Consider the following 27,436-nt stretch of genomic DNA (forward strand, 5'->3'; position numbering starts at 1 on the left):
CATATTTTGTGCTTTCTAACCAATGGCCCAGCGACCAGAGCAGATTTTGCATAACACACTGAGTGTTTTCCAAGTTGATGCCCAGTACTGCAAATATTCTGTAGAAGACTTCATTATATACTTTGAGTACTGTCGGAAGTTTTAAAAAGGGAGACTTGAAAATAACTCAAAAACAGGCTCTTTCTGGTCAGAGAGATTTTTTAATCTAAATTATTTTAGTCTCATTTTCAGTGATTACAAGAACCTTTAATACAAAAGATCTGGGAATCTTTCAAACATAAAGGACTAGTAAAGAATTAGATTTTTTTTTTTCTTTTCATGATTCAGGTAAGGTTTTTTTTTTTTGTCACTTACAAAACATTTAAATGACAATATAATCTGGCGGTCACTAGGAAGTGCAGGCTTTAACTAGGAAGGGCAGGCTATAATTACAATAGTATGATCTGTGGAGTAGGGAGTCAAGGGTCAGAAATGTCAGATGGCCTTTGGACAATTTCAGAGACTTCCAACTAATCCATAAGATATAAATTGGGCATAAGAGGTGGTCCTGAATTTTCAGCCTTTACATTTGCTCTCAGAGTGTTGGAATTCTTCACTAAAAAGATCTTCCTAGGGCCAATTTTCCCCATAAGTCAGGAGCCCCCCACCCCCGGGGGGGGGGAATCCTCCACAGCTCTGCCTCCAACACTGAAAGCTCCACTGATGACTTCCCCCTTCATCCTTGAATTTGGGCCACTTTGTCAAGACTCTGAATCCCTCTGTGGTTCTGAAAGCTTTAAAAAGAATCAACTCCAAACTTTAGCCTTTGGCATATATTATTTCCTTCTTCTCTTTCTATGTTCAGTCATATTGACAGAAGAGAAGGTGCTCCAGCCCTGAAACATGGAGCTTTCTTTGGTTTCATTAGTCAGATATGATGACACCTGTTACTGCCTTTAATTTTTTTCAATTTTTGGGGACAGGAGAGTGAGCCTTGTGTGGCAAGACGATTATTGGCAAATGCTTAAGGGAGGGTTTGAGTCCTGAGTCCTGTGTCCTGTGTCCTCTGGCCCTACTTCACCAGGCCACCAGCATGGGAGGCTTTAGAAGCTATGAGGGACAGACTTAGTTTGCACTTCAAGACCTGGCTTTGTTTGCTAAAGTGAATGGTGACACATCATTTTACCAAAATATCTTTTTGCATGAAGTGCTTTTGGGTAGTCTGATGAGGAAGTGACAGGAATTGGGGGCTTTTCAAGTAAGAGTGGCCTGTTGGGAGAACACAGCCCCTCTCATTTGTCATCTTTGGGCAGAAACGCCCTAGGCTGGCTGTCCTGGAGCCAAAACTTCCAAATAGCAACTCTTCCTCCTCCCTGCCAGCCCATGTATATCTTGTATTCAATACTCTCCACTTCAGCTCATTTTTCAATCACTCTCATCTTCTACCTGTAGAGTGTACTCCAAAGAGAACTCAAACACCATCACGCAGATTAAACACCTCTGCTACGAAAAACACTTGTGACTTGTGTTCTCAAAGTTTCCAACTCTCAGCCCCACTTTACTGGAACGGTAGGACCGAATGGGACCCCTTTTCAGGTCTATTTTTTCTTAAGTGGGAAGTGAAATGCAAAGCCTCGCCTAGGACTGATGTTTTCTGTGTAGCTTTTTCATTATTTCAAAGTGGAAATGCGTTGGGAGTCCTTTCTGCTTTGCTGGTAGACACAGGACTGACCCAAGTCTCTGCCGGAAAAGCTGCCCACACCCGGCAGAGTGGTTTAGTGGAGAGGGCGCTTTGACCAGGGTCTACCCAGGTAATGGAATTCCAGCACTGGCCCTTCAGTGAGTGGCCCTTTCTCTAGGCCTCGCTGAGCTGTAACGTGAGGGAAACGACAGAGCTTGATCCCAGAGGTCCGCAGTCCTCTGGTCCCAGGTACCAGGAGCCTAGTGGAGACAGGCGTTCGTACCTAACCGCGTTAGAGACCCCTGGGATTCCCCTGTGAACCCTGGGGTCTGCAGATACGTATGCGCGTGAATAATGCAGATGTTCCAGCTCGGGAAGTGTTGGTGAGAGCGCCGGAGCCCTAAGGTGCGGGTGCAGCAGCTGCGCCCACAGGGCTCTCTGGGCTCGCGGGCTTGGTCAGCGCGCCCCCACCCGCGTTTATTTCCACAGTCTCGGAAGGCGCTCCCGGGACGCTGTCCTGTCTGCGGCCGCTCCCGTGGCCTCCCAGTTCCTCTCTCTCCCTGGTTGCGATACTCCTGAGAAGGGAAGTGTTCCAAACTGCAACTGAGTGGCGTTGTTGCGCTGGCAGCCGAGCTTCCCAGTCCCCCAACGAGAGAGAGAGAGAGAGAGAGAGAGAGAGAGAGAGAGAAAAGGAGAGAGAGAGACGGGGAGAGAGAAGGGGGGGTGTGTCTGCGTGCGAGAGAGCGCTCGGGAGCAAAAGCAGCTGGAAAATGCCCAGAAATACTTTCACAGCGGTCAAGCTGGGAACCCCCCGCGTGTCTTCCCCCTCCCCGCCCCTCCTGGCCTAGGCCCCGACCGCCCCCCGCCAAGAGGGTGTGTGCCCCACCTGCCACCAGGCCAGCTCGGGGTGGTGGCGGTGGGGGGCCACAGTGGGGGGTGTGGCGGCGCTCGAGGGTGAGAACCCGGAGGCGGCGGGGCCCTGGGCCGGGCTGCCTGCGGGGCCGCGCGGCAGCCTCTCCCCCGCCGCCGCCGCCTCCCCCTCCTCCTCCTCCTCCGCCGCCGCCGCCGGTCGCCTGTCTCCGCGCTGGGCATGTCTCGGGAGCCGAAGCGGCCCGGGCCGTGGGGGCTCTGCGGCGCATGGACGGCGGCGGCGCCGGGCGAGCAGGGGGAGGAGAAGGCGCAGGCGGCGGAGGAGGCGGCGACCTGCGGCGAGAGGCACCGGCGGCGCGAGGGGACGGCCGGCTGCCGGCGAGGCTCGGGCCCCACTACTTTTCCGTAGCCTCCCTGCCTCAGCAGCACGGCCGCCGCCGCCGCCGCCGCCGCCGCCGCCGCCGCCACGGCCAGGGCCACGGCCGCCGCCCGCCGGGCCGCCGCTGAGCGCCGCGCACGCCCGCACTCACTCCCGCCACCCCACGCACACGCACACCCCCCGCCCTCCCCACGCCCCCCACCCCGGGAGGGGGGGGAGAGAGGCAAAAAGTAAGAGAGGAAAAAAAATAGCAGGAAGATGGCGCCCACCAAGCCCAGCTTTCAGCAGGATCCTTCCAGGCGAGAACGGTAACACTTTTCTGTTTATTGAACCTGCCGCCGGGGCGGCTGCTCCCGCCGCCGCCGCCGCCGCCGCCGCCTCCGCCGCCGCCGCCGAGGTGGCGGGGCCCGCTCCGCAGTCCGCCTCCTGGGCCGTGAGCCCACCGGGACCTGGTCTGCGGGCTTGCGGCTCAGCGCTCGCCCGCGGTCCCCCCGCGCATTGTCCGCCCGCGGCGACTGCGGCAGCGAGCGGGCTCCGGCGGTGGCGGCGGCGGCCGCGCCAGGCTCTCCGAGCAGTCGCACCTCCTCGGCTCGGCGAATGGAGTGACTCGCTGACAAAAAAAAAAAAAAAAAGAAAGAAAAGAAAAAAAAAAAGAAAAAGAAAGAAAGAAAAGAAAAAAAAAAAGAAAAAGAGAGAAACAAACAAAAAAGAGAGAAGGGGCTGCTGTGTGACGAGGAACAGCAGTGAGGGTGGGGGGCCGGGGGATCCCCGGGGCCGCCGCAGGTCCCTTGGCAGCTGCTCTCTAGGAAGGAATGAGGCTGGGGAGGGGGAGGGAAGGCAGGCGAGAAGGGGGAGGAGGAGAGGAGGAGAAGGAGGAGGAGGAGGAGGAGGAGGAGGCCGGGGGCGGGGAGCGGAGCTCGCGCCAGGCCCGGAATGTGTCGCGGAGGGGCTGTCTCCGCGCGGAGCAGCTAGGCCGGGCCGGGAGGAGAGAGGCGCGCGGCCGCCGTCTCCCCGCGCCCTTAGCCTTGGCAACTTGTGGGTCTCCTGCTTTGCTCTCATCTTGCCCTCCTTTCCACTCCCCCGCTCCCCAAAACAAAACAAAACAAAACAAAAAAAAAAAAAGAAAGAAAAAGAAAAAGGAAGAAAAACCCCTCAAATCCAAATTAGCGAGTAAACAGCGAGATTCAAAATGTGCCAACAGTTGGAACGTCTATGCCCCGTTAGTTACTGTTTGGGGATCTGTGTTTTAAAAAAGTTCCTGGTGAGAATTGCATATCCAGGCAAGGGGCTCAGCGGAGCATGTCTGTTTGAAGTTAGTTAAACTAAAGCCAAAGGGAAAGGGAGTTTGTATTCAAAATATCCTTAACCGTCCTACGTGAATGGCATTGTTAGACTGCATAGTAACTAAGCACCCCCCCCCCCCCCCCCCCGCCCTTACCCCACGTGGTTTTCCCTCCTGCTGTCCACCCAGCCTACTTTGTTTGGAATCCTATTTGCTATTAACTGGCAGTGTTAATGACATTAATTGCATATAGCATATTGGTTTGTGCAAAGTACCTTTTTCTGTCTTCGAAGAAGAAGTGCTCAGTAGGAAGTATGAAATGTGAAATGTTACCCATTGCTACATGAGGAAAACAAATGCTGTAGATACATGGCCCCTCCCCAACTTTCCTCGTAGGTGTAAGTGAACTTCAGAAAGAAAGATGAGGGAAGTCCATAGTAGCTGCAAAGATTTAATTATTATTACGTAGGAGGTTTTATTTTTGATACAACGTTGCATTTAACCTATAGCTTACATCAAGAAGAGAGGTATTTAAACAAGCTACTCATTAGAAAGCTTCAGTTGCACTATTGCTTTTTTCCTTCACACAACAGGGACAGCAGAATTGGCAAGATTAAGGGAAAAAATTTGTTGGGTAGCTATATAATTGATTAATTCTAAACTATGGATAATTTCTATAAATCCTATACCTGAAAGTAAATCACACATGATACCGTTTTTAAAGATGTTGAATGTGTGTAGCATTGTCTGCCAACTCATACTAGCTAAAAGGAATATTCAGTGTTTTATGAAGAATTCACATATTAAGTACTTTGCTCTTGTAGATAAGAAAAAGATTTTCAGAGCATTGTGCAGGTCTTTTAATAATGATTTTTAAAAAATTTAACATGGTGATGCATACTTTTTCAGATCAGAAGTTTATAATTGATTTCCTTCCTCCTTTCCACTCATCCTCCTTCCCCACTTCTGTTGGTATTAAATGTATTTACTGGGATGGCCCCAGTAATCTCTCTAGCAGAGGCCTATTTGTGTGCCATTTTGGGAATTTTTCTGAGATAGGAATCTTGAAGATAGAATTAATTTCTAGAGGAAACTTCATAGCCTGTGCATGAGCGCGTTCTTTATCACCTGTCTCCATTTGGCATTCGAAGAAGGTAAATCAAAGTGCGCGATTTGTTATTCTGCTCCACTTGAGAGCTGAACTAAATAACACTTGGTCTGAAATTCTGATTGAAGTTGTAGGAGGATATACTGTATTTAATTTAATGCCCTTTAATAGCAGCTTCTTGTTCAGCTCGGATGCTGTCATTTTAAAGGTTGGATCTGAGAAGGTTTAACCTGTAGGGAGAGGGAGGAGTAATAACGAGGTAGGGGGCAGAAGGAGCGATATAGAGGAGAGGAGTTACAAACTAAATGTTTCAAACAGTAATAACCACAAACTTGGCCCGTTATCCAAACAGTTGTTTTATTCCCCGAGGGTTCACTTTCTTATTGGGGCTTTAAATGCTCTTAACACTTTAAGTGTAAACGTTACACATGTTAGTTGATTTGGTTTTGTAATGAGAAATGGAAAGTCAGATGGTTTGGTCAGGAGGGGGTTGGTTTTCATAGTTACTTGTTTCAGCTAAGTAGAGTCATTTCACCTTTATGTGGATTTTGTGCCTGGTACTTGTTGGTTTGTAGTAGTATTTCCCTGTAACAGTTGAACACTAATATGTTTATAAAAGATCACTTTCGTGGACATGCTTTAGGTGGTATTCTCCCATTTATTTACAAAATAGTTTCCAAATGACTGATTTCATAAAGGCGCTTATGGACACTACTCTTTACTGCTTTTCAAATACAGCAGTAACACAAACTTATATAGAAAAAAAAGACATTTTTTCCAATGGTCTTGTTGTTAATTTATAAAATATCTAACCTGAGTTTCGTAATACAGTACAAAAGTCATTTCCTTCTAATAATGTTTACAGAATGGGTTTTGGAAAAAGAAACTTCTTCTTCATTATGTCTTTGGTTACTATTTTAGTACTGCTTAAATTTCTTTCACTCTTACACACAAAATGAGCCTGAGAGCCTGAGAGCATAAGCTGAAAACCTTGTGTATTTAAACTTGCTCGATTTTTTCTTTAAACTCCAATAGGCTGCAAATTATGTAGCTCTACCACAGAGTTTTTCCACTATGTGGATGTATAACCAAGAAAAGTAGACAGATAGAAGTGTCAAGCATGTGATGTGCCCATGCTGGTTTGCAAAGCATATTCCAGTAGTATTTAGGGCTTTTGGTTTAAAAAGTGAAGGTGGTGGTGGAGACTTTTTTGGGAGAACGTATTTCTTTTTACATTGTAAGCTTAAACACAGAGTGATAAATGATGATATGCGTTGTCTAACACTTGCTTATATATAAATAGCTTCACAAGATTGCTTAAATGATAATCGAAAATATGAAATAGGATGGCCTTCATATCACAAGGCCAAGGGTCTACAAATGGAAAAACTGAAATAATGAAATATTTCCAAGGCAACAGACTGTCAACAAGAACTGTAATGCATGGGCATATCATAGAACCACAGGAGAGGATATTAGATCGTATAGCTCTGGAGCCAGGAGTTATAATGACCTTTATTATGTAGGACCCTCCCACATTACAGCATCTTTTCCGTATTCCCAATCTCTGGTTTATGATTTGAGAGACGGATAGCTACTCTGAATCTGTAATATGCCAGTTACTAGATTTGATTCGTTACAAGGAGCAAACTTGATATCAGTATTACTTGATGCTTTTGTTAAAAAAAAAAAAAAGTTGCTAGTGGTATTATGAATAGTTTCCGTCCCTGTGTCTTTGCAGAGTCTTAAAAATATGGCTTTTATTTGATCAAAAGTGATGTGAAATTACTATCTCAGCAATGAATTGGTAAGAATTGCATTGTGATTTAAATACAATCTACACATCGGAACGGTTTGGTGTTTTTAGTGATACGAAGTTTGATTTTCCCCTGAAATTCTATACAACGGTTGCCCCTACAATAGAGCTATTTTATGAGAATGCCAGAGTTTCCATGAGCCCCTCAATACTTTTACTGTGTCCCGGATCTTAGTCTGGATGGAATCCAGTGCCATGTTAAAATTGCATTTGTATGAAATGGGCCCTGATGTCTAGGATCTCCTGCTCTGTGGTGAGGTTTTCTATGACAAGATGTATAGATATGTGCTTTTGTAAAGCAGCAATTTTGGGGGACAATTTAGGCAGTGTAGCTTTCATTTCCTTACTTTAAAGCTGCAGAGCTTTATATTTTGTGAAATATTTGTGGGGGATATATCATAAATATTTCTAAATCTCTCCTAGTAATGTTTTCCCATATGCACTTTCTTAAGTGCTTTACTATTAATAATGATCCCAATGTAAACCTTAGATAGTCTGTTTCTGTTTTCTTATTTTTCTTGCATTCCTGTGAATCTCTTTCGTCTGCAGAATGCTGCTCCCTGAATTTAAAGAAAATTGAGCACACACGAGAGGGGAACCGGCCCTTCCTATGATGTTTGCATGGCCACTTTTTCTACAGTGTAACATTTCATCATTTGGGTTAAATTTTTAAAAATTTTGCATTGTGTAGGCTGAGATTCGAACTTCAGGTGTTTTACAGACATTCCTTAATTGTTTGCACTAGATAGGGTTAAAGGTTAGCGAAAGAGTTGGTATGTTAAAAATTTAGTTGAATAAATACTAATTTTACAATTTAAATGCTACCAAATTTTCACATCATGGAATATATGAAACTTGAAATATTTTAATCTATACTATTATGTGTACTGATATTTAAATCTGTACTTCTAGCATTTATGGAAAAATTCAGTTACATTGCTTTGCATTTAATGATGTTAGTATTTTCACAGTAAATAGAGCCCCCCCCCTTTTTTCCTCATTGGGCAGTGTAATAAACCAACTGTAACTGAATGGTATTTTTACTGCTCTGGGCCCCATTAGTGTGAATAGGATGTTTGCACTATTAAGTTTGATAGAACCTTACATAGTTAGAATAATTTGCAGTAATATTAGTAATACTACAGTGCATAAGCAGGACATAGCTTGGTAAGAGTAAAGTGATTACTACTGTATTTGAAATGACTAGGGTAGTGACAAGATTAAACAGCACTTGAAGGTGTTGTCTGTATACATTTCTAGAGCATAATGTTTTGGTATACATTAGAGCATAATGTATTTGCAGTCCTGTGCACAAAATCATGAGACACAAGATGAAAATCGCATATCACTAGTGCTTGTGGCCTTTGAGTATAATTATTGATTGGTTCATTCACTCAGCCTTATTTATTGAACCTCTCCTATGGACAGTCGTGACTTGTACAAGAGATGGAAGTTAACAATACTCTGTAAGAGTAGTTGCTCTGACCAGAGACTTGTCCTTATACCAGACATGCAAAATACTATAGAGAGCCAGAAACACCTTTTACTGCAAGAGGAGGAAGTTCAGAATTCAGAGTAATATATATAAGGCTCTCTATCTCTTTGGACTTCGATCAGTTTAGTGTTCTGGGTGGAGGGGAGAGGAAAGGTAGGTGGTATCCAGGTTGTAAAATATAACTAATGACTGTATAATGACAAGTGGTTCTTGGAGGAAAGACAGAAAAGGTGCCATATAAGTATAAGTGAAATTATAGAAGATTTTTAGAAACAATCTCTGGAGGGATTCAGAAAATAAAAAGAGATCACACATGATAATGATCAATGGTTACTGGGCATTGCCTTGTTTTGGGTCCTGTATTAAAGACATTTTCAGTCAAGAAAATAGATGCTAATCTTCCCAAGGAAGGTAGTAGAGATAGGGACTGAATTTGGGTTTGTTTCTGTAGGAACCAACCTTTCACAGCAGTGTGCAGGTGTTCCGTTTTTGGACTTCGCAGCACCAGGGATTTCTGGGTGGATGCCATAGAGCTCTTGGGGCGGGTAGACCGCATGCACTACAGATAGGATAGTGACCTCGATCTCTGTTTCTTGGTTGTTCATCCCATGTTCAGAGAACTTCAGAAATGTAATGTTCATGAAGTTAGAAGCATTCATGTTTAAATGATTTTCCCTCTAGTGTTTCACATTCCCGTTGTTTTGTGGGCAAGTTCCACAGCTCTGTGCACTTCGGGAAGACTTGTTAAGGAATTTTTTTTTCAAGATTTTATTTATTTGTTCATATGACAGAGAGAGTTCGTAAGTAGAGAGGCAGGCTGGGGGGGGGCAGGCTCCCTGCTGAGCAGAGAGCCTGATATGGGGCTCGATCCCAGGACCCTGAGATCATGACCTGAGCCGAAGACAGAGGTTTAACTCACTGAGCCACCGAGGTGCCCTGGAATGGTTTTTAGAAGAATCAGTTTGCTGCGTGCAAACACCTCGTAGGCCATAGACCATGAAGTACCCCAGGACCTCCTCCGCTCCTGTTATCCATGCCTCAGAGTGTGCCGTAGTTTGTCTAAAGCTTACCATTGAGGCATTCTTATTTTGTGAGTTTTGCCACTGAGTGGGTGGAAGCAGCCTCACAGACTTTCTGAATAACACTTAAGTGTATTTCTAGATATTGTCTTTTGAAATATGTGAAGACTCATGCAAGTTGGCCTCCTGCCAAGTTAGGTGGCATTATAATAATGACAGTAAGCCTTTATATAGCAATATGGGCCAGGTATGAGTCTAAGGGCTTTGCATATATTAATTAACTCATTTAATGAAAAACTTGTTAAAAATGGACCACAATAAATGCATAAATGATAAGTTCTCATTATTTAGTCCCTCTTCCTCTCTGGACACACACAGATACTTGTGGCATCTTCAAGAAGCGAGAGTCTTTGGTAACATTTTAATTTCTCTAAGGCCAGGCATCCTAGGGGTTGGGCGGGCATGTAACGGTTCTTTGACAAAAGCTGTACTTCAGGAAACTTTGTAACATCTGACACCATTACTGCTCATTGTAGAATGTCTGCTAGATTTGAGGTACTAGACAAGCATGCCACGTTTATCTTTACATTTTTGGATGTTATAGTGTCAACCAAATAGCTTAAAGAAAAAAAAAGCATAGTAGGAATTCCAGACAGAGAAAGGACTAGATTAGGGGTGCTTCAGTATTTGTGCTTGAAAGAACTGAGTGTTTTGCTTGTGTATTTTAATAAAATATTCACTTTTACATTCAGAAAAATCTCTTGTTTACATAAAGGATAGGTTGCCTTATAAAATGTTGGAAAGGGCTCATTTAGAGAGATGTTTTGCTAAAAATATTGAAGATAAAAAGCAGCAGTCAATAGGAAGTATAAGTGAAAAATAAGCCACAAAATTTAAAATAGCTTTCAGATCATCTTAAAAGAAATTACTTCTGATTACAGTATTTTATTATCATCAGTATGCTAATGCAGAATTAAAGGGCTCTGACTCGGGTACCTAGGTTATATATAACATTAAAGCTTAAATCTTTATCATATTTTTGAAAGTAGTGCCACATAGCATTTTAAGACCACTTTATGGAATCATCGGTCATTTCAGTTATATCCCATTACTTCTGATAGACGGGGGCTTTTTCATTGGTAAGATTTATAAGAATTTTATTATAAAGAAAAATGCAATATTGGATTAAGGGTCATCTTTATTTGACTATAGCTCAAATCAGCACCCTCTTACCCTCCAATCTATGAATTTTCCTTTCCACCATGGTAACACTATGGAAAAGGATACTAGTTCTAAACTTCATCCAGAAGCACTTTACTCAGAAAGAGTGCAGCATTTTGGTAGGGGCAGATGGAATGATTGAAACTCTTTGCGGAACCTCTCTTCTGGTCCTAGAAAATGGAGAGATCAAAGGATAAGGGTATTTTTAGTAACTCATGTAGATTGCATTGATTGAAGGAGTATTTTTCCTATACAAATAATTTATTCCTCAGAATCTATTTCTGAAAAACATATATATCCTATTCAATATGAATGGAATTTTTTTTTATTGCACAAGATTCTGTATACCCTGTGTAAAATCATATAAACATATGTAAAGCCTACATGTATACTGTTTATGACATAACATATATAAAATATAAATCAGATCTATCATATTTGTATTATATCTACCTAAAATGCAAAAATGTAACAAAGATATCTTGAACATATTATAAATGTCTTACTTCAGATCGAGTTAAATTTACATATAGGCAATGAATTGGTGACTTTTTTGTTTTCCTAATGCTGTAAGGAAAAGTAGGCTCATCATTTTTTTTTACACATTTTTATTGTTCTGTGTAAATGTAATTTGTTAATCCTGTGAAATTTGTCATAGATAAATTTGCTTGGATTATCTTGTCACCACCGTATCTGCATTCTTTTGTTCATTGCTTATTCATAATTTAACAGTCTGGCAGTGAGCCTTTTTGGGATGCTCACAAAAGATATATGACCTCTACCAGCTGCTACTATAACCTGCAGAATGCACAGCAAGACATTAGAAACGTGAGGATTCCTCTACTGATTAAAGTGCTCTTCATTTAAACAGTCTGTTCATAAGAATCTCAGGAATCTCTTGCTACCAGCAGTTTTGTTTTTTGTTTTTTTTTTCACTTCCTAGCAAAATTAGTTCAAACTATTGAATCTTCATTTGGTATGATTTTTTTTTTTTAGGTGATCCAAAGGAAATTAATTTCTTGAATTCTGCTGTTTCTTTATAACCAAAGACTCAAAAATCTGACATTTGGGCATATTAAAGTTCTCCAGAAACAGTTTTACTAGCCAAGGAAGAATAGAGAGTAGAATGGCTATATCACATCCCAATCTTAGAAGAAATGGTTGGTTTAATCCTACTCGAATCCAGGCACTTTACAGTTTGTATTCGAAACAGCCTATATTATGTGGTATGTGGCAGACATTAAAAATAGAATGTTACTTGAGGTGTAACCACATCTTTAGGTTTTCATTATTCTGAATTAGTTTAGCATACGAATTTATTCTCATCTCCCCCCTCCCCCCAGAAATCAGCAGATCAGTTTATGAGTAATGGCTAGTTTTTGCCTCTCTTCTGTGCAAGCATATGATTACAGTTCAAAATAATTCATTGCTAATCCATGCAGTATTGGTTCATCTCCATCACTCTGTTCTGTGATTAGAGCCTCAGGCCTGCTGCCTTGCTTTCCGCCCTGATTTTCTTTAACTGCAACCCTTGTTTTAATATAGTTCTGTAGTCACCACTGTCCTGCTCGCTCCTCTCCATCCCTCATATATATCGATTGCAGTAGATTAATATTTATTTGAAGCTATTTTTCAGACTTTGTGAAAAATGTATTCATTTCTTACTGTGAATCTTCATCTAAAGGGAGGGGGAGAGGGAAGATGTAAGACTCAGGTACACCACTCTTCTTACAAAGTGAAGCTATTGCTTTTCCAACCTTCATTCTTTGCTGTAGTCACTGTTTGTTCTTTATACACAAATCAGGAAGTTTAATTTCCTTGAAAAAAATTTAGATGAAGCTGTAGTGTTAACAGTTGAACTCTTGTTTGTAACAGTTCTAAAATGGCTTTCTGCATTTCCTGAGTACATACCGGAGTCGGTGCAATCACCATAATATACATTGATCAGCTTGCATTGAATATTTCCAGACAAGGCCACAAAGCTATCATTTTCCTTAACATCAAAATTTGCCAATTTCACCAGAAGGTCATCTAACAGATTTTTTAAAGACTTTGTTTCAGATCTCAGTAGTCCAGTGTTCCTTTTAATAATTACTTTCGTCTCATTGTAGCCGTGTGTTTGAAAGTGTAGGTCAATGAGGATGATTGCATTCAGAATTTCATGATCTGTGTAGTGGAACAAATTGAAAGCAAAGCCTGTATCAATCACTGTGAAGGGAGGGTTAATTGTTACCGCTTCTCAAGCCTCTGGACAGATAAACCAGTAATGAAATACTTATTGCTCTGATATGTGAATGCTGAAGGATGAAACAATGGAAACAGAAGCAGTCTTCAGAGATAACCAAAAAGGCAAAGAAAAAAAATAATAAACCGGATGAAAGTATGGAACTATGTGCTGCATTAACTCTCTTAAAAGTAATATTGTTTTTAGCTTCCTACCCATCTTTTTCTGGCAGGTTAGGACAGTATCATATATCAGGTTGCTAAAGCCAAATAAGAATATAAATGGAAAACTCTCTTTCTGTAAAAATAAAAAAAAAACTAAAAAAAAAAAAAACCCAAAACCCCAAAACATACAGTCCTAGGCTTTATATGAACACTGCATATTTTATAAAAATAATGTTTGAATTACTATTTAAGGTTTTCTCTCTCAAAAAAAAAAAAAAAACTAGTGATTCTACACATGTTAAATATTATACATGCATAAATGGCTTAAATTCCAGAATGTTTTAAAGGATTGTTTTGTTATCTTTGAAGAGATTTTGGAATTATTGGCCCATTGTAGACCAAAGCATAGAGGAAATTGTGAAATACATAAAGAAACAGTCAAATAAGAATTAGTGTTGCAAAGAAATCATGAGATTAGAGTAAACACATTTAACCATTTCTACCATATGAACTTAACATTTAAACATCTGTTAGTTACTTATATGTTGAAATATATGCAAAAATATTTAGCCAAATTGAAGTCTTAGGCCCATGACAATCATCTCAACACAGTGGGTAGTTCTGAAAATTAATGAGAATGATAATACTGTAAAGACTGTTCCAGAGTTTGCCCAAATTCATTATCTAAGACTCTTGTTAAGAACATCTCAAAGAATTTTAACCAGGAAAATATATTAATGGTTCAAAAGCATTTTCAAAACCCTGAATTATAAAAGTATAATGGAATTATAGATGCAAGAGTTATAGTTAGCAACACAGATAGCGGAAGACATTATGATGGCAAAATTTTCCACAACCTATACACTCCTTTTGTACACGGTTTCATATGTAGGGTTTAAATCTCACACATTATTTTTGTTTTGTTTTGTTTTTAGGGCAAGAAAATCAGAATCATTTAAAAACTAAAATGGGTTCCTTCCCATTCATGAGGAGAAGCTGATAGCTGTAAAAAGTTAGATGTGTCTTTTGGCAGTCATTTCAGATTTGACACCACCAACAAGCCAGAATATTTTTAGCAAAAAGAAAGAACTGTTGCACATCTTTTTATTTGTCTTCAAATAAAAGTTTCCCAAGACCTGTTTCTGTGCAATATTGGCATAGCTGCATAGAAACTAAGCAAATGACTGGGACATAACCCTTTTTTTTTTTTTTTTAATGACAACAGCACCATCCTCCAGTGAATGTGGTTTTGTATGTTGTATAAGAATTCATTGTAATAGTGATACTGTAACATCCCTGGGCCAGGCTACTTAGACTGCTACTAAGATACATCAGAATGTAAGTCAGTAGAGAGCTCTCAGGTATAGCTGTACCAAAGGGTATGGACTTCGGTCTACAACAAATGGCAGGCAGAAAGCAAGAAGAATTCCTTTCCTTGGTAATAGACATATACTGAACAGAAGTGCCTGCGGGTATCGAGATGGTCAGGGCAGTACACGATGAAGTGCCATTGGTCACTTGCTGGTTGGGTGCTAGCAAAACAGCAGGTAATGGCCCGAATCCCAGTCACTGGTTTTGGTCTTTCATTATCTTTATAGGAAGTTGTTCTCTACACAGACAGGTCCTTTAACCATGTATAGCCTTAGTTTCTTTATTAGTATGTTCAGTGGCTAACATTTCCTTCCAGCTACAAAATTCTGTGACTACATGATTTGAATTATGTGGAAATATGATGCAAAATAATGAGTTGAAGTCTATGGTGTTTCTTTTCTTTCCCCCCAATGGTATTAGGATTTACAAATATTCTTTATTTATAAAACTATTGAAGTTTTTAGATCAAATACAATGCTTTTTGTGTAGGTTTCAATCAATAAAATGTTGGATATTTAAGTATTTTTCTTCCACAAAAACATCTTTGAATGGAAACTTTTTATTGCAAGACTGTCCAGAGAGACGTTGCAGTGGAAGCTATAGGCTATATTAAATTATATTTTAAAGTGACATATTATGCACATGACTCAAGGTAGCACTAAAGAAAAACACTAAAATGTTTAGCTATAAATACATTTGTTGGTTAAATTCAATTGAGATGGTAGAACAACTCTGGAAATATTTGAAAACCAGATGATATACCACAAAGAAGGAAGTTAACAATGTAATGTTTGATGGACAGGCGAGCACTTAGGGGAATAACTAATCTCTGAAAATTTTGTGTGTTCCTAAAACATTTATAAAGAAATTTCTGTAGTGAGTTATTTGCCCAAACGACAACGATAATTTCTTTATTTCTAACCTTGTTTTTCTTTTTTTTTCTTTAAAATTTTTAAAAATTTTTTACTTATTTATTTGAGAGAGGGTGCATGAGCATGAGCAGAAGGAGGGGCAGAAGAAGAAGCGGATGGTGAGATGAGCAGAGAGCCCAACGTGGGGCTTGATCCCAGGACCCCGGATCCCTGACCTGAGCTGAAGGCAGCTGCTTAATTTAACTGACTGAGCCACCAGGCACCCCTCTACCCTTGTTTTTCAAAGGAGCTTTCTTCTAATTCTTCTCCCTTACTTATAAAGATGATCTGATTTAGTGTTTGTAGTATAGACAGATTTAAATATTTATGATTGGGTAAGATTTCTTCTCATAAATTAAAGCCTTTAAATACATGCATCATTTAGACATTTATTGTTTCCTTTGAAAGTTTCTAATTAATGACATTACTGCAAATATATTCTTCTGAGATAATTAACATTTTTGCCTAATTTCTCTCTCTCTCTCTAATACCTATGTTCTATATATTATCTGTAGATTTAAGAGTATTTTATTCCCCAAACCTATTTTATACTTAATTATCAGGATAATTTAGCACCACTGATAAAAAATATTTTTCCCTAAAAACACTCTGTTCCTCACAAGATAATTTTCTATTTTTCTTTTATGAAAACAACCAGGAAAACTAAAAAAAAAAAAAAAAAAAGTATAGCATAGTATAGACTGTATTTATAAAACTCCTATCCTTCCCTCTTCACTCATCAAGATTGTACTTTTTCAGAGCTAATGCTGGCTAAGTGTTAGGAGATAATCTGATTAGAACAATTTACATTGAGGAAAGAAGCTATTTTCATTTTTTAAAAGGAGCCAACAATACCAAATTTCAATTTATTAGAACATGGAAGATTTCCAGTGTGTCCTTGCCTCTCTACATCACACATATATGCCCCTTTCTAAGAGATACCTTGGTCAATACTCTGAAGTAACCTCTTCTGAAAATTTTCTATCACCTCATGACATTGTTTTAGAAATCATACAGTAGTTTCCTCACATGATTGCGTATAAAAATGGCCAGATAGCATGAGCTGGGTTAAACACACGTGCTATGCCTATTTTCATTGATAACTTTTAAAAAACATCTAGTTAAGCATCTCTCACTGTAGTGAAGAGCTACCACCAAGTAAGGAAATTGAGAACTGGGTGGCATGTTGTGACACTAAGGTTTCAAAGGTGCACTCAGTGCTGAGGTAGGGTTTAAATGTGGAATTTATAGATGGCTGTAGAGGTCTTTGTGGAAAGGAATCCACATCAAGTCTTCAGAGTTGGGTTGAACCAAACCACCACAGACTTTACAAGATCCATTCTCTGTCACGGTCCTGCTCCTTCTGTCCCACTCACTTACCGAGTCCTGTTCCAAGAGCGCACATTACCATCCAGCTGTATTTTGCTGTTATTCATTTGCCACCAGCATCTGTTCCCTACCTGGTCATGAAGACTTTTGATAAGCTCTGACTGAGCGTAGCCTCTCCTGACTTATACTGGGGATTTTTAAACCCATGGTCCATCAACAGTATAGCAGTGGGGAAATGGGCTTCAGCGGATCCAAAGAGTCTCCTGCAATAGCATATTCATACATTTTTATCAGTTACTTAAGGGGGTATATTTTCCCTGAAAAATTTGTGTCAAGAATTGTGAAGAGCCTGAGATTTTACTGTACTTGCAAACTACTAAGTTAGCCTTTAAATGGATATTGGTAGAATTTCCATTATCCTTGGATTAGAGACAGAAAAGTTTATTACAGTCTTAGCAGTAGCCAGTGTATCAGAATTTAAGGCAATTCTCTGATCTTTGGTTCCTACAAAGAGGGCCACATAATACCTGTATATGTAGTAGGATGTGTCACAAGAGGAACTCTCAATTTAGGGAACCTGAACTTTTTAGGATGGACAGTAAACATGTCTCCCCTTTGCTCTGGAGGGAGAAACACCAGCTCTGACCTCCAAGGCTGTCCTCTATACAAATAAACTGGAATAGATAGTCCAGTACAAAGGGTAGTTAGTGCCTGGCCTGGAAGATGTGGAGAAATGCAAGACACTTTTCTCTCAGCAGTCTGCATCATTGTTATGACGATCATTTAGAAAGATGAGAGGATGTAGTGATATAATTGTCCTGTAGTTTCAAGTTTCTCTGAGCTTAATGCAAGAGGAAGTCAACTATTTGAGAGGAAATGACAAAGATTCTGAATGGAAAGTTTTCCAAAATGGCGTAGGTTTGGTTGATTCAGTACTGCATAGGTCCTTTTAACGTTAATATGTTAACATTTTCATGACCTCTGTTTTATCTTGTCCTTTTTTGTAAGTATGCTTTCTTCCTGGTTTGCTCTATTTATCTATAAATTTTAATTTGTTGATAGTTCACTTTGTGTTTTTGCGTTATATTATTCAAGTTTCTCCACAGCTCAGTAAGATAGGTTCTGTCAGTATCTCCACTGCATTGCTAAAGTCAAAATTACTAAGGATTTGGAACTGGGCTCTAGTCTCAGTCTGTTGACTTACTACATCATAGAGATGACATTCTTTGACCACACTGGTTTCCTTCTGATTCTTTTTTTTTAAATTTTTTATTTCTTTATTAACATATAATGTATTGTTAGCCCCAGGGGTACAGGTCTGTGAATCACCAGGTTTATACACTTCACAGCACTCACCATAGCACATACCCTCCCCAATGTCCATAACTCCACCACCTTCCTTCTGATTCTTTTCTTTTTTTTTTTTAAAGATTTTATTTATTTATTTATTTATTCCGAGAGAGAGCGAGCGAGAACGGGCACAGGCAGACACAGTGGAAGGCAGAGTCAGAGGGAGAAGCAGGCTCCCTGCGGGGCAAGGAGCCCGATGTGGGACTCGATCCCAGGACGCTGGGATCATGACCTGAGCCGAAGGCAGCTGCTTAACCAACTGAGCCACCCAGGCATCCCGCCTTCCTTCTGATTCTTAAAGAATTTTTTCCTATGGTCCTTTTATCTTCTGGGGCTTTCCCATTTTTCCCACATCACCTTCCTGCCTCATAATGTTTTTCCCTTCCCTATACCCAAGTCCTTACCCCATATGGGCCCAGCTGATTCTATAGATCCCTTCTTACACATCGCCTTTTAATACCTGCCATGGACTTGTAGGTATTGAATATTTTTGCACCCCCACATTATACTAAGTCACCTTATCTTCTGATTTTGTAGTAACCATATCTGTAAAGCTAATGATTACAATGACAACATAAACAAGTCAACCAAAGACTTACAGGTCATACCTAGCTTTGTGGTAAGGTAATATAATAAAGATTATTATAAAGAGATTATCATCTTGTTTGGCAAGTTATAATCTGTAGTCCTATTTCTTGCATAGTATTTATAACATCCCATTGTGAATAGATTTACATGTTGTGATTTATGGTGGCATGGATCAAAATGTAGCCCTATCTTTTGCAAAGCATTGCACTTATGTATACACCATAATTTGTTGTTATAGCTCGCTTAAAAGGCTTGGTTAAAATGATGGTGGTTTCTGGTCATTTCTGATCGAGTTATAAATTAGAAGGTCACCTCCAATCAATGCCCAGTGACTTGGCACTTTGCTTTCCCATTTTCCAGTCTTCTAGCCTCATTTTTATCCCATAGGTTTTAACAGTATCATGATACTATAATTTAATGATCAAAACAGGATCTAATAGCTCACAAGACCACTATGGCCCAGATATTCTCTATTGGATAAATTCTATAATTATTCTCTGTGATGGAGATGCTTACATAAATGTCAATATAATATCTCGAGATCATGTTAAAATATCACACTGGAAGGTGCTCTTGAGGAATGGACAATGGAATATAGAAATCATTTTAGTGTTGAGAGCTGATGCATCATCAGAATCTATTGTTAAAATTCTAAATATCCATAACCAGTATAAAGGACCATTAATCAAAATATTGGATGACAAAGAAATAAATAATAGTTTCTTGTGTTCTTGTCTTTCTGCATGGACTGTGACCTCTTTGGAAGGCAAGAAATCATTGTCCCCCATTGCGTATGCCCAGGGATGAAAAACATTCCTAGAACAGAGTTAATGAATGGAGGAATGAATGTCAGTTCTAATTATGCTTAAGATTTTATCCCAGGTAGTCCCTATATCTGTCAAAAATCTGCAACTATACGTGGCATACCTCATTGTCTCTGATCTAGAAAAGAAATTAATAGGGAAAATTAAAGTATTTTATAATTATAAATATTTTCCTAATGCTTAGAAATTTCTAGTGTATTCTAGAATTTCAAAGCTAAATTATTTACATTGTTTGATCTGGATTCCCTGAAAATTATGCCTCTATAACTCTACAGAGAATGATTTTAAGTTTGAGATGTGTCACATCTCTCCATTAACCAAGGAACCAAGAAATGTTAATTAGAACTAAATATGCCACTGATAGTTTCTTTACTTCCAAATGATACTAGCAAACAGATGAATTCTGGAACAATGGAATATTTCCAATTAGAATGATATTAAACCCATTTTATAGTTATAATCTCATAAAATTTGAACTCTATTCTATATTTCACAAAATTATACCTATAATTTAAGTTGATTAGACCAAAATTTAAAAATGCAATCATGTAAAATAGAACAGGTTACAAAAAGAATTGACATTTTTCTGGGGATCTCTTCTCTAATTGCCTGGTTCAGTCATCACGTGGCCTTGTGTAGCTAGTATGTATAACAAAAATTTTTGCACAGAAAATCTCCTGTAAGGATACGCTAAATAACCATGATTAATTTAGCTCTTTACCATGATTGAGTAACAGTAGTGAACACTGTTACTTTCCTACAAACCAGTAGAGGGATAAAACTTGATAAACTTGCTTGAACTTAATATATATATAGAAATGAAATAATTAATGACTCCAGGGAAAGAATGGATCAGTAGTTCAAATACACTTATTCCTTTCTCTCTTTACTCTGAACATTGCTCACTTTCTCCAAAGTTTATTACCTGTAGTCACTAAATTTTTTCTTTAATGCATAGGATCCCTATTCAGATATACTGATGTATGTCTTGAATAACTTTGGGGATGAAATTTAACTACAGTCTTATTAATATACCAGTAAAGAAACACATCCAGTTCTCTGAAACTAAAATAACTTCAGACATGTTGATATATATACTTCAATATGTTCAAACACACATGCACACACACACACGCACGCACACACACACACAGCCTATGCAAATAGAAACAGAGCCCATGCTATAATACAGTTAGAAATTCTGTTCAGTGTTAATAATGAAGAGTCAGTGTAACAGGCAAAAGCTTTCTTCTTTGCTTGAAAAGAGCACTGAGTTGCAGAAACGCAAATAAGCATGCATGGCTGTTTGATGTCCTGGCATGACGATGATATTATTTATTTTGTTCAGATCCACTCTGGCTTCCCAACTCTAAATGGAAAGTGGTATCTTCTACATCCAATATCTATTTAGGAAGACGGCACTCTTCTGAAGAGAAAACAGACTATCTCTGGAGTATGCTTTTCTACCTGGAAAATTTGAGCAACTATACAGTGTTAATAATAATATTTTAACAGTTGCTGCTTATTGCATTATTATTATGTGTCAGACACATACTAATAATAAGCTCTTTTAACATATTACCTCAATTTTCTAAATATTTGAATTAGTTACTTTGTTAATTTCATCTTTGGGGTTTTTAAGCATTGCTCAGTGTAAGCATTCATTTTCTATTTCTGGTGTGTATATTGCATTTGTCTCTTGCAGAAGTTTTGAAAGCTGTGAAGTTTCAGTTTTATTTCGCCAGGTCGCTCCCTCATGCCTGGACTTACTTCTGCCCGTCAGTTTGGGGCATGGGCACTTCTTAATCCTGGGTTTGGTGGGAACATCACGGTAAGCGTTACAGGCTTAGGGAAGTTCTCATTTTCTCTGATTTTATAGGCTAGGACTTTTTGTTGCCTAAATGTGGTACCCGTCACTTTTGAGGTGTTGTGGTTACACTCCTGCTCCCCACCCCTAGCTCAGCACAGGGACGTTTGGCTCAGCTGTCACCTTCTGGCTACTCTTCTTGCTATAGTTCTTTATCTCAGACTCACTTGGCATTTACTTAAACATACTTCAGTTCCCTTAAAGTTGGGCTGAGCCTTTTCCTTTTCAAATTTGTTTCCATTTTCAGAGGTTTATTTCTCTTTTTGAAAAACAAAAATAAAAACAAAAAACCAGTGCTCCTTTTTCTCTACTTTGATTGCTTTTTCTTGTTATTTTATAAATTCTTTAAAATCACCCCCAAATAACTGAATGCTTCCAGAAATGTTAATACGTCCTTCCTCACCCCGTGGACCTACCATTGTCTTTGGTTTTTCTTAGCCAACTATATTCTGCTTCCTTGTGTACCTCCAAACCTGAGGTGAGTTTCTACCAATAGACACTTTCAGCCTTTATTTCCATAATCTCTTGGCAGCTTTTGTCACCCCTGGTCACCCCTTCCTTTTGGAGACACTCTGTTCCCTTGATACCTGTTTCGCTGTGCTTTTCTGCTGTTCCTCCCAGCTCTCTTGCTCTTGTTCTGGCCTCATTTTCTACTCATCTCATTCTGTACTCCCTACAGGAATCTGCCATATATGTCCATGGCCTCATCAAAGGGAACAGAGATGATGAAGTGCAACAGTTCTTCATGTTTGGTGGGATCTCTCCTGCTCTCTAAACCCATATATACAGCTGCATATTGGGCATAGCCATTCAGTTGTGGCTTGGGCACCTGAAGCTCAAAGGGACCTGAAACTTAACTGTATAGTACTTGGCACACAGTGTGTATTCAGTATATATTATATATCCAGATGAGTGAGTAGCAAATAAGTAAATACATGGGTAGAAAAGGTAGCCCCAAAAGAGACTCGTAACATGATGATGGTGATACTGTTATCTTGCTCTGTCAAATTGTTGACGCAGAGACTCCTGAGTGCCTTGATCATTGAAATTTGTCCTGACTTTCTGATCTCTCTTTTGACCTGGTTTCCAGACACAAAATGCTTATTTTGACTGATTCTTGGACACCGCATATTTTTATGTTCCTAAACTTTTGCTTTTTATGCTCTAGGAACCACAGATCCTTTATTCCCAGACCTGACCTGATTTTTGACAGGGGATGCATGCTATTTAATAAGTTTGTGTGTGTGTGTGTGTGTGTGTGTACATGTGTACTTTAATTGTAGCTCACATGAAGACTCCAGAGATGAGTAATGACCCTGAGTCTAGTGTTAGGGTTGAACAACTGGAATAAGATAACTCTTTAGAAAACTGTGTTTTCATTTACATAAGCAAATATTTTATGGACTTTGATTCTATTGTCATTTTGCCATTTTTAGACTTCTTTTCTTTCATGAAATCTGTAGTTGGCATGGAGGTTCAGGTTCATGTTTCTTCCCTAAGCCTGTTCAGGTTTCTGGTAGACATAGACTGACTTATGATTGTAATAGTAAAAGAGCAAACCCATTTAGGGGGAGCCCCATGAAGACGCACACAGTGCTGGTTTTCGAAGGGTTGAGCATGCTTCAGTCCCTCAAAACAGTGTTACCTCTTTGTGTGAAATTCCTGAGTATTTTCAGGCTTACTGAGGGAGAAGATCCTCTCTTCTGGATTTATCAAGTAGGAAGTATAATGCAGTGCTGCAGTCTAGAGTCTTTCTAAGCTCAAGTATACACCATAAAAAGGGGACATGTGCACCGAAATCAGATAGCTTATGAAAACCAGCACAAGCATTTTATGACTATGCCTTAACGGGCTTAAGGGACATACCATGAATGATGTTTTATGTGAATTTTCACTTACACTTTTTGTGAGTAATGGTTAATTGTTGAATTAGGCAGAATCTACAGCTTTTCCTATCCTTCTAAATATGTGTCATTGGGGGCTCTGGAAACGAAGGGGATATATTGCTTATAAGGTAGTCCTCAAATGCCTGGAAGAACTTTAAAAGGAATATTATACAAGAAAGTTTTCTTACTTTCGTGCTTTCTTTGTATTTATATAAGTTTTCTTTTTCATTGACTTACAGTCATTACCAAACTCACATGGTGAGTTTAGGAGAGAAGCAAAAAAAGCAGTATTTATTACAGTAGTCCTGGAGAAGCCATAGCTTAGTATATGTTTATAGCCTTATATATTTCTTGGAACATGAGAAAAATAAAAGTAAAATTCTGCATTAATACAAAAAGAATCAGTTCAAATATAAATGGAAGCTAAAGAAACATATCTCTTCTTGTGCCCTAATGGTGGCTGGCTGAGAGGTCTTCTTGGGCAGATCAACAGGAACACCACAGTGGAATGTCAAGTTATAGACTTCTTTTGGGGGTGGGCAGTCACTCTATGCACTATGAGAGCTTTTATTAATTCCAAAATAATAAAAATGGCTTTTCCTCATTACTGTATCCATTAGTCAAATGTAGTCATACATTCTTTGGGTTTTAAAACATTATTTCGGTCCCTTACTGTAGAACAAAATCCTTTCTTTCCTGTAAATTTTATTCATACAACACGTATACTTACATGTTTAATGTGGAATTAGGAAAAAGGAAAGTTACATAAAACCTAATAATGATTCTTTAAGACATAGTAGGAGATGAAAACCTCCAAGAGGACAGCTAAATTTAATCCCAAGAACCACAACCGTACTGTCTTGTGTTTGGGTTTATTGTGTCTTCCCAGCATATGTGCTTAAACATGTTTGCCAACCTCTGGAATTATTTAGAGAAATGTTTGTGCAGCTTAATTCCCCACGTAAATGGTAATTTCATGGCAGTTCTTGAAATAAACATTTTTAAACTTGAAAATATTTTGTGTCTATTTCCATTATAGAAACAAATATTTAAAACCCAAAGTAATATTTTACCAGTAATTTGAAACCTAATAACATTTCTCTGAAAAATGTGAATTCATATCTGATTGTAGTGCTGCCATCTGATATTGGTTCTGCTCTCTTTCATACTTAATCTGTATAACATGTTGTGATAAATTGCTCCATATCTCAAATGGAGGCTGCCTTTCACTTATTCACTGTGTTGTCTGTTACCTTGTGTGGACACACGCTCCATTCTCACCATCACTGACGTCATCATCATCATCATGGGATGAAGGCAAGTGCTTTGAATTCTCTCTGTATCTCAGGCCATGTGCTAAGAGCTTTACTTATATTATCTCATTTAATTCCCCTGAAACCCTCTGAGGAAGAGATCATACCTCCATTGTATGGGTGAGGAGCCAAGTCTTCTCCTCGAACCAGCCATGGTCTTACTTAAATTACTTTAGAAAGCTACATTTCAGTGGTGAATAAGAAGGAAAAGGGTTGAGAATCATTCAGAAGTTGAAATACAGAACAGCATATGATATTCAGTTGCCCGAGTAGAACATATGCTAAAATCCTCTTAGGCAGATAATCAAACATGAATACAAAACCCCTCAAATAATTTTCATTTGCAGTTATGGCAGCAGAAGCAGCAATTAGAAAGAAAGAAAGTTTTGTTGTTTTTTAAACAAATATTTTGGTACAGTGGTATGTTGCTGTACGCACGTGTGAGTGTGTGTGTGTGTCTGAGTTTAGGGCCTTAACTGGATTAAAGGGAGGCGATATTTTGAAAAGTGTCCTCCTACTGTAGAGGAGGACACCCAAAACTATGAGTTGGTTGATTAATATTCTTTTGAATTGAAAACTGTAAAGATTTAATTTTTATTGTTTGAGTTATTAAAACTGGATTTTGAAACTATTAAGCACTACTGATTTATTTCAGACTGCAAGGAATAGCATCATCATAAAGGTAGAACTAGACAAATCATTTAACAGCACATTAATAAATGATGAAAATGTTACCTTAATGAGAAGAGTTTGTTCTTATGAATGGAAACTTAAGTGCAAGCATTAACAAGAAATAGGTTACTAACATTATAGGAAATCTAACAATATACTAAAGTTTAGAAATTTATACCACAATTTTAAAATACATGTTTCTTTCTAATTCTAGACCCATTAATCTCCTTTCATTCTAGAGCTATCTGTTGTTCAAATGGGGAGTACACAGTGGTTTTTCTCATTGTTAGTGGTGATAGATGACGATCCTGAAGAAAGTCTAGATAGAGTTCAGTGATAAAAATGATATTTTCTGGGCCAAAGAAATTGCTTTAAAAACTCAAGCAGTTCCGAATGCAAATAAATAATGGCAAAACAGGTCTTTTCTCTTGGCTGTAATAAGCCCCATATTAGCTGTTTTCCAGATTTTAAATACAGGGTAACATTTGATTAGGAGAGCTTTGCCAAGTGGAAAGAAGACAGCAGAAAGGGGCATTAAATTGAAATAATGGGCAGCGAAAAAAAATAATGGATCAGGCTGTTCCAGAGCAATTTGGAGGGGAAGAAAAGGAAGAAACTTTGCAACTGGGTTCTCCAGCTTTTTCAAAGAATGTTCTCCTCATCCTTCAGTGAAGTGCTAGCTGCAAAGGGAGGGCCTGAAGTGGGTGTGACTTAGGTACTTGACACTGAGGAGGGTATACAGAATCTCTGCTTATTGACTTGAATCATACTTGTTGACTTGGTGGCCTGCAGCTTCCAGCCAGCTCAGCTCAGCTCTGTCATCCCCTGGAAGAATCATTTAAGAGACAGAAGCTGTCGCCAGTGCAGTGTTCAACTTTGAAGTTAGACAGAATGGGGCTCTCCATTTTCACGTGTAAATTAATTTTACATTTGAAATTAATATTCAGTATTCAACTAGAACTTAGTAAACGATTCAGGGAGATAATGCATGGGCAGATGCTTTATAGATTTTAGAGCTCTCTATAAATACCAAGTAATATGACAATTGCAGGACATAAATAATTCTGGTGCTCAGTATTTAGGACTCTTGTTATTGTTACAGAAAAAAAGACAAATAGACTGGGGAGAAGCTGTGGTTTGAGAGGTCCAAGATGCCAGTCATTAACAGAAGATCCCATTTTTCACTGTCTGTTCTTCCTCGATACACCTGAAAGTTATATTCAAAGAATAATTACTTTGCCTTCACTAAAATGCATTTTCCAATGAGATCACACTTATATGAAAATAGTGATTGAATGTGGACTAAATAACTGATAATATCTAAAACAATATTGTCCCCAACTGGGAAATTTTCTGCAGCTCTTCGTTTCACTTTTTACCATACTAAAAAAATGACAAACGTCCATTGATTTAGAGTTTGCTATATGCTAGACTCTGTGCTAAGAATGTATTATGCATTATTCATTCCTTATTCAACCCTATGGGAGAGCTGTTACTGTTGCCATCTTATAAATGAGGATGCAGCAGTACAGAGAGGTTAAGTAAATTGCCTAAGGTCACACAGCTAATAAATTTTAGTCAGGATTCCATCCCAGGGCTCCTGAGCTCCAGATCCAAGCTTCCTATTTGATATACCACATATGTTATGGGAAATGGGCTGAATTTTTCCTATATTTCTATTTCTTGAAGTTGAAAAAATCCAATTGTTACATGCGTACTTACAGTATGCTATAGTGTGCTATAAATAGAAGTGAAAAAAGTATCTCAGGGAAGACATTTAAAATTCTCTATGAGTAGAGGAAATGCTGAAGATTTAATAGAAGCCTCTCCTGTAAATCAGGTAGCCTGTTTATCCTGCCAGAGGATGAGTCTGTATATTTTAAAAGGTAGAATTAGAGAAGCATGAAGAAATGGTAGTTGTGAAAGTCTAACAAAACTGTGTTTAAAAACATTCTTAATATATGGGTCATATAATGTGAATGTTCATAAAACGCTTGGATTTGAACCCTTGGTTCAAATTCTCAAGATGATCCAGGTTGTGTCTTAGATATGCATTAAACTATATTATGTCAATACATTTACAAGTT

General features: G+C 39.0%; 1 protein-coding gene across 3 annotated transcripts in view; it reads left to right on the forward strand.

The window, feature by feature from the left end:
- The first annotated feature begins 3,101 nt into the window (after nt 1-3,101).
- Nucleotides 3,102-27,436, forward strand: part of NPAS3 (neuronal PAS domain protein 3) — an 847,978-nt gene continuing 823,643 nt past the window's right edge. For all 3 annotated transcript variants that reach the window (XM_045067735.1, XM_045067737.1, XM_045067736.1), the window contains exon 1: nt 3,102-3,217. In XM_045067735.1, coding sequence (XP_044923670.1) covers nt 3,168-3,217 — 50 coding nt within the window. In that variant the 5' untranslated portion in view covers nt 3,102-3,167. The remainder of the gene's footprint in view (nt 3,218-27,436) is intronic.

Source organism: Mustela putorius, unplaced genomic scaffold, assembly GCF_011764305.1.
Source record: "Mustela putorius furo isolate JIRA1106 unplaced genomic scaffold, ASM1176430v1.1 tig00003898_pilon_pilon_pilon, whole genome shotgun sequence".
Classification (NCBI taxonomy): domain Eukaryota; kingdom Metazoa; phylum Chordata; class Mammalia; order Carnivora; family Mustelidae; genus Mustela; species Mustela putorius.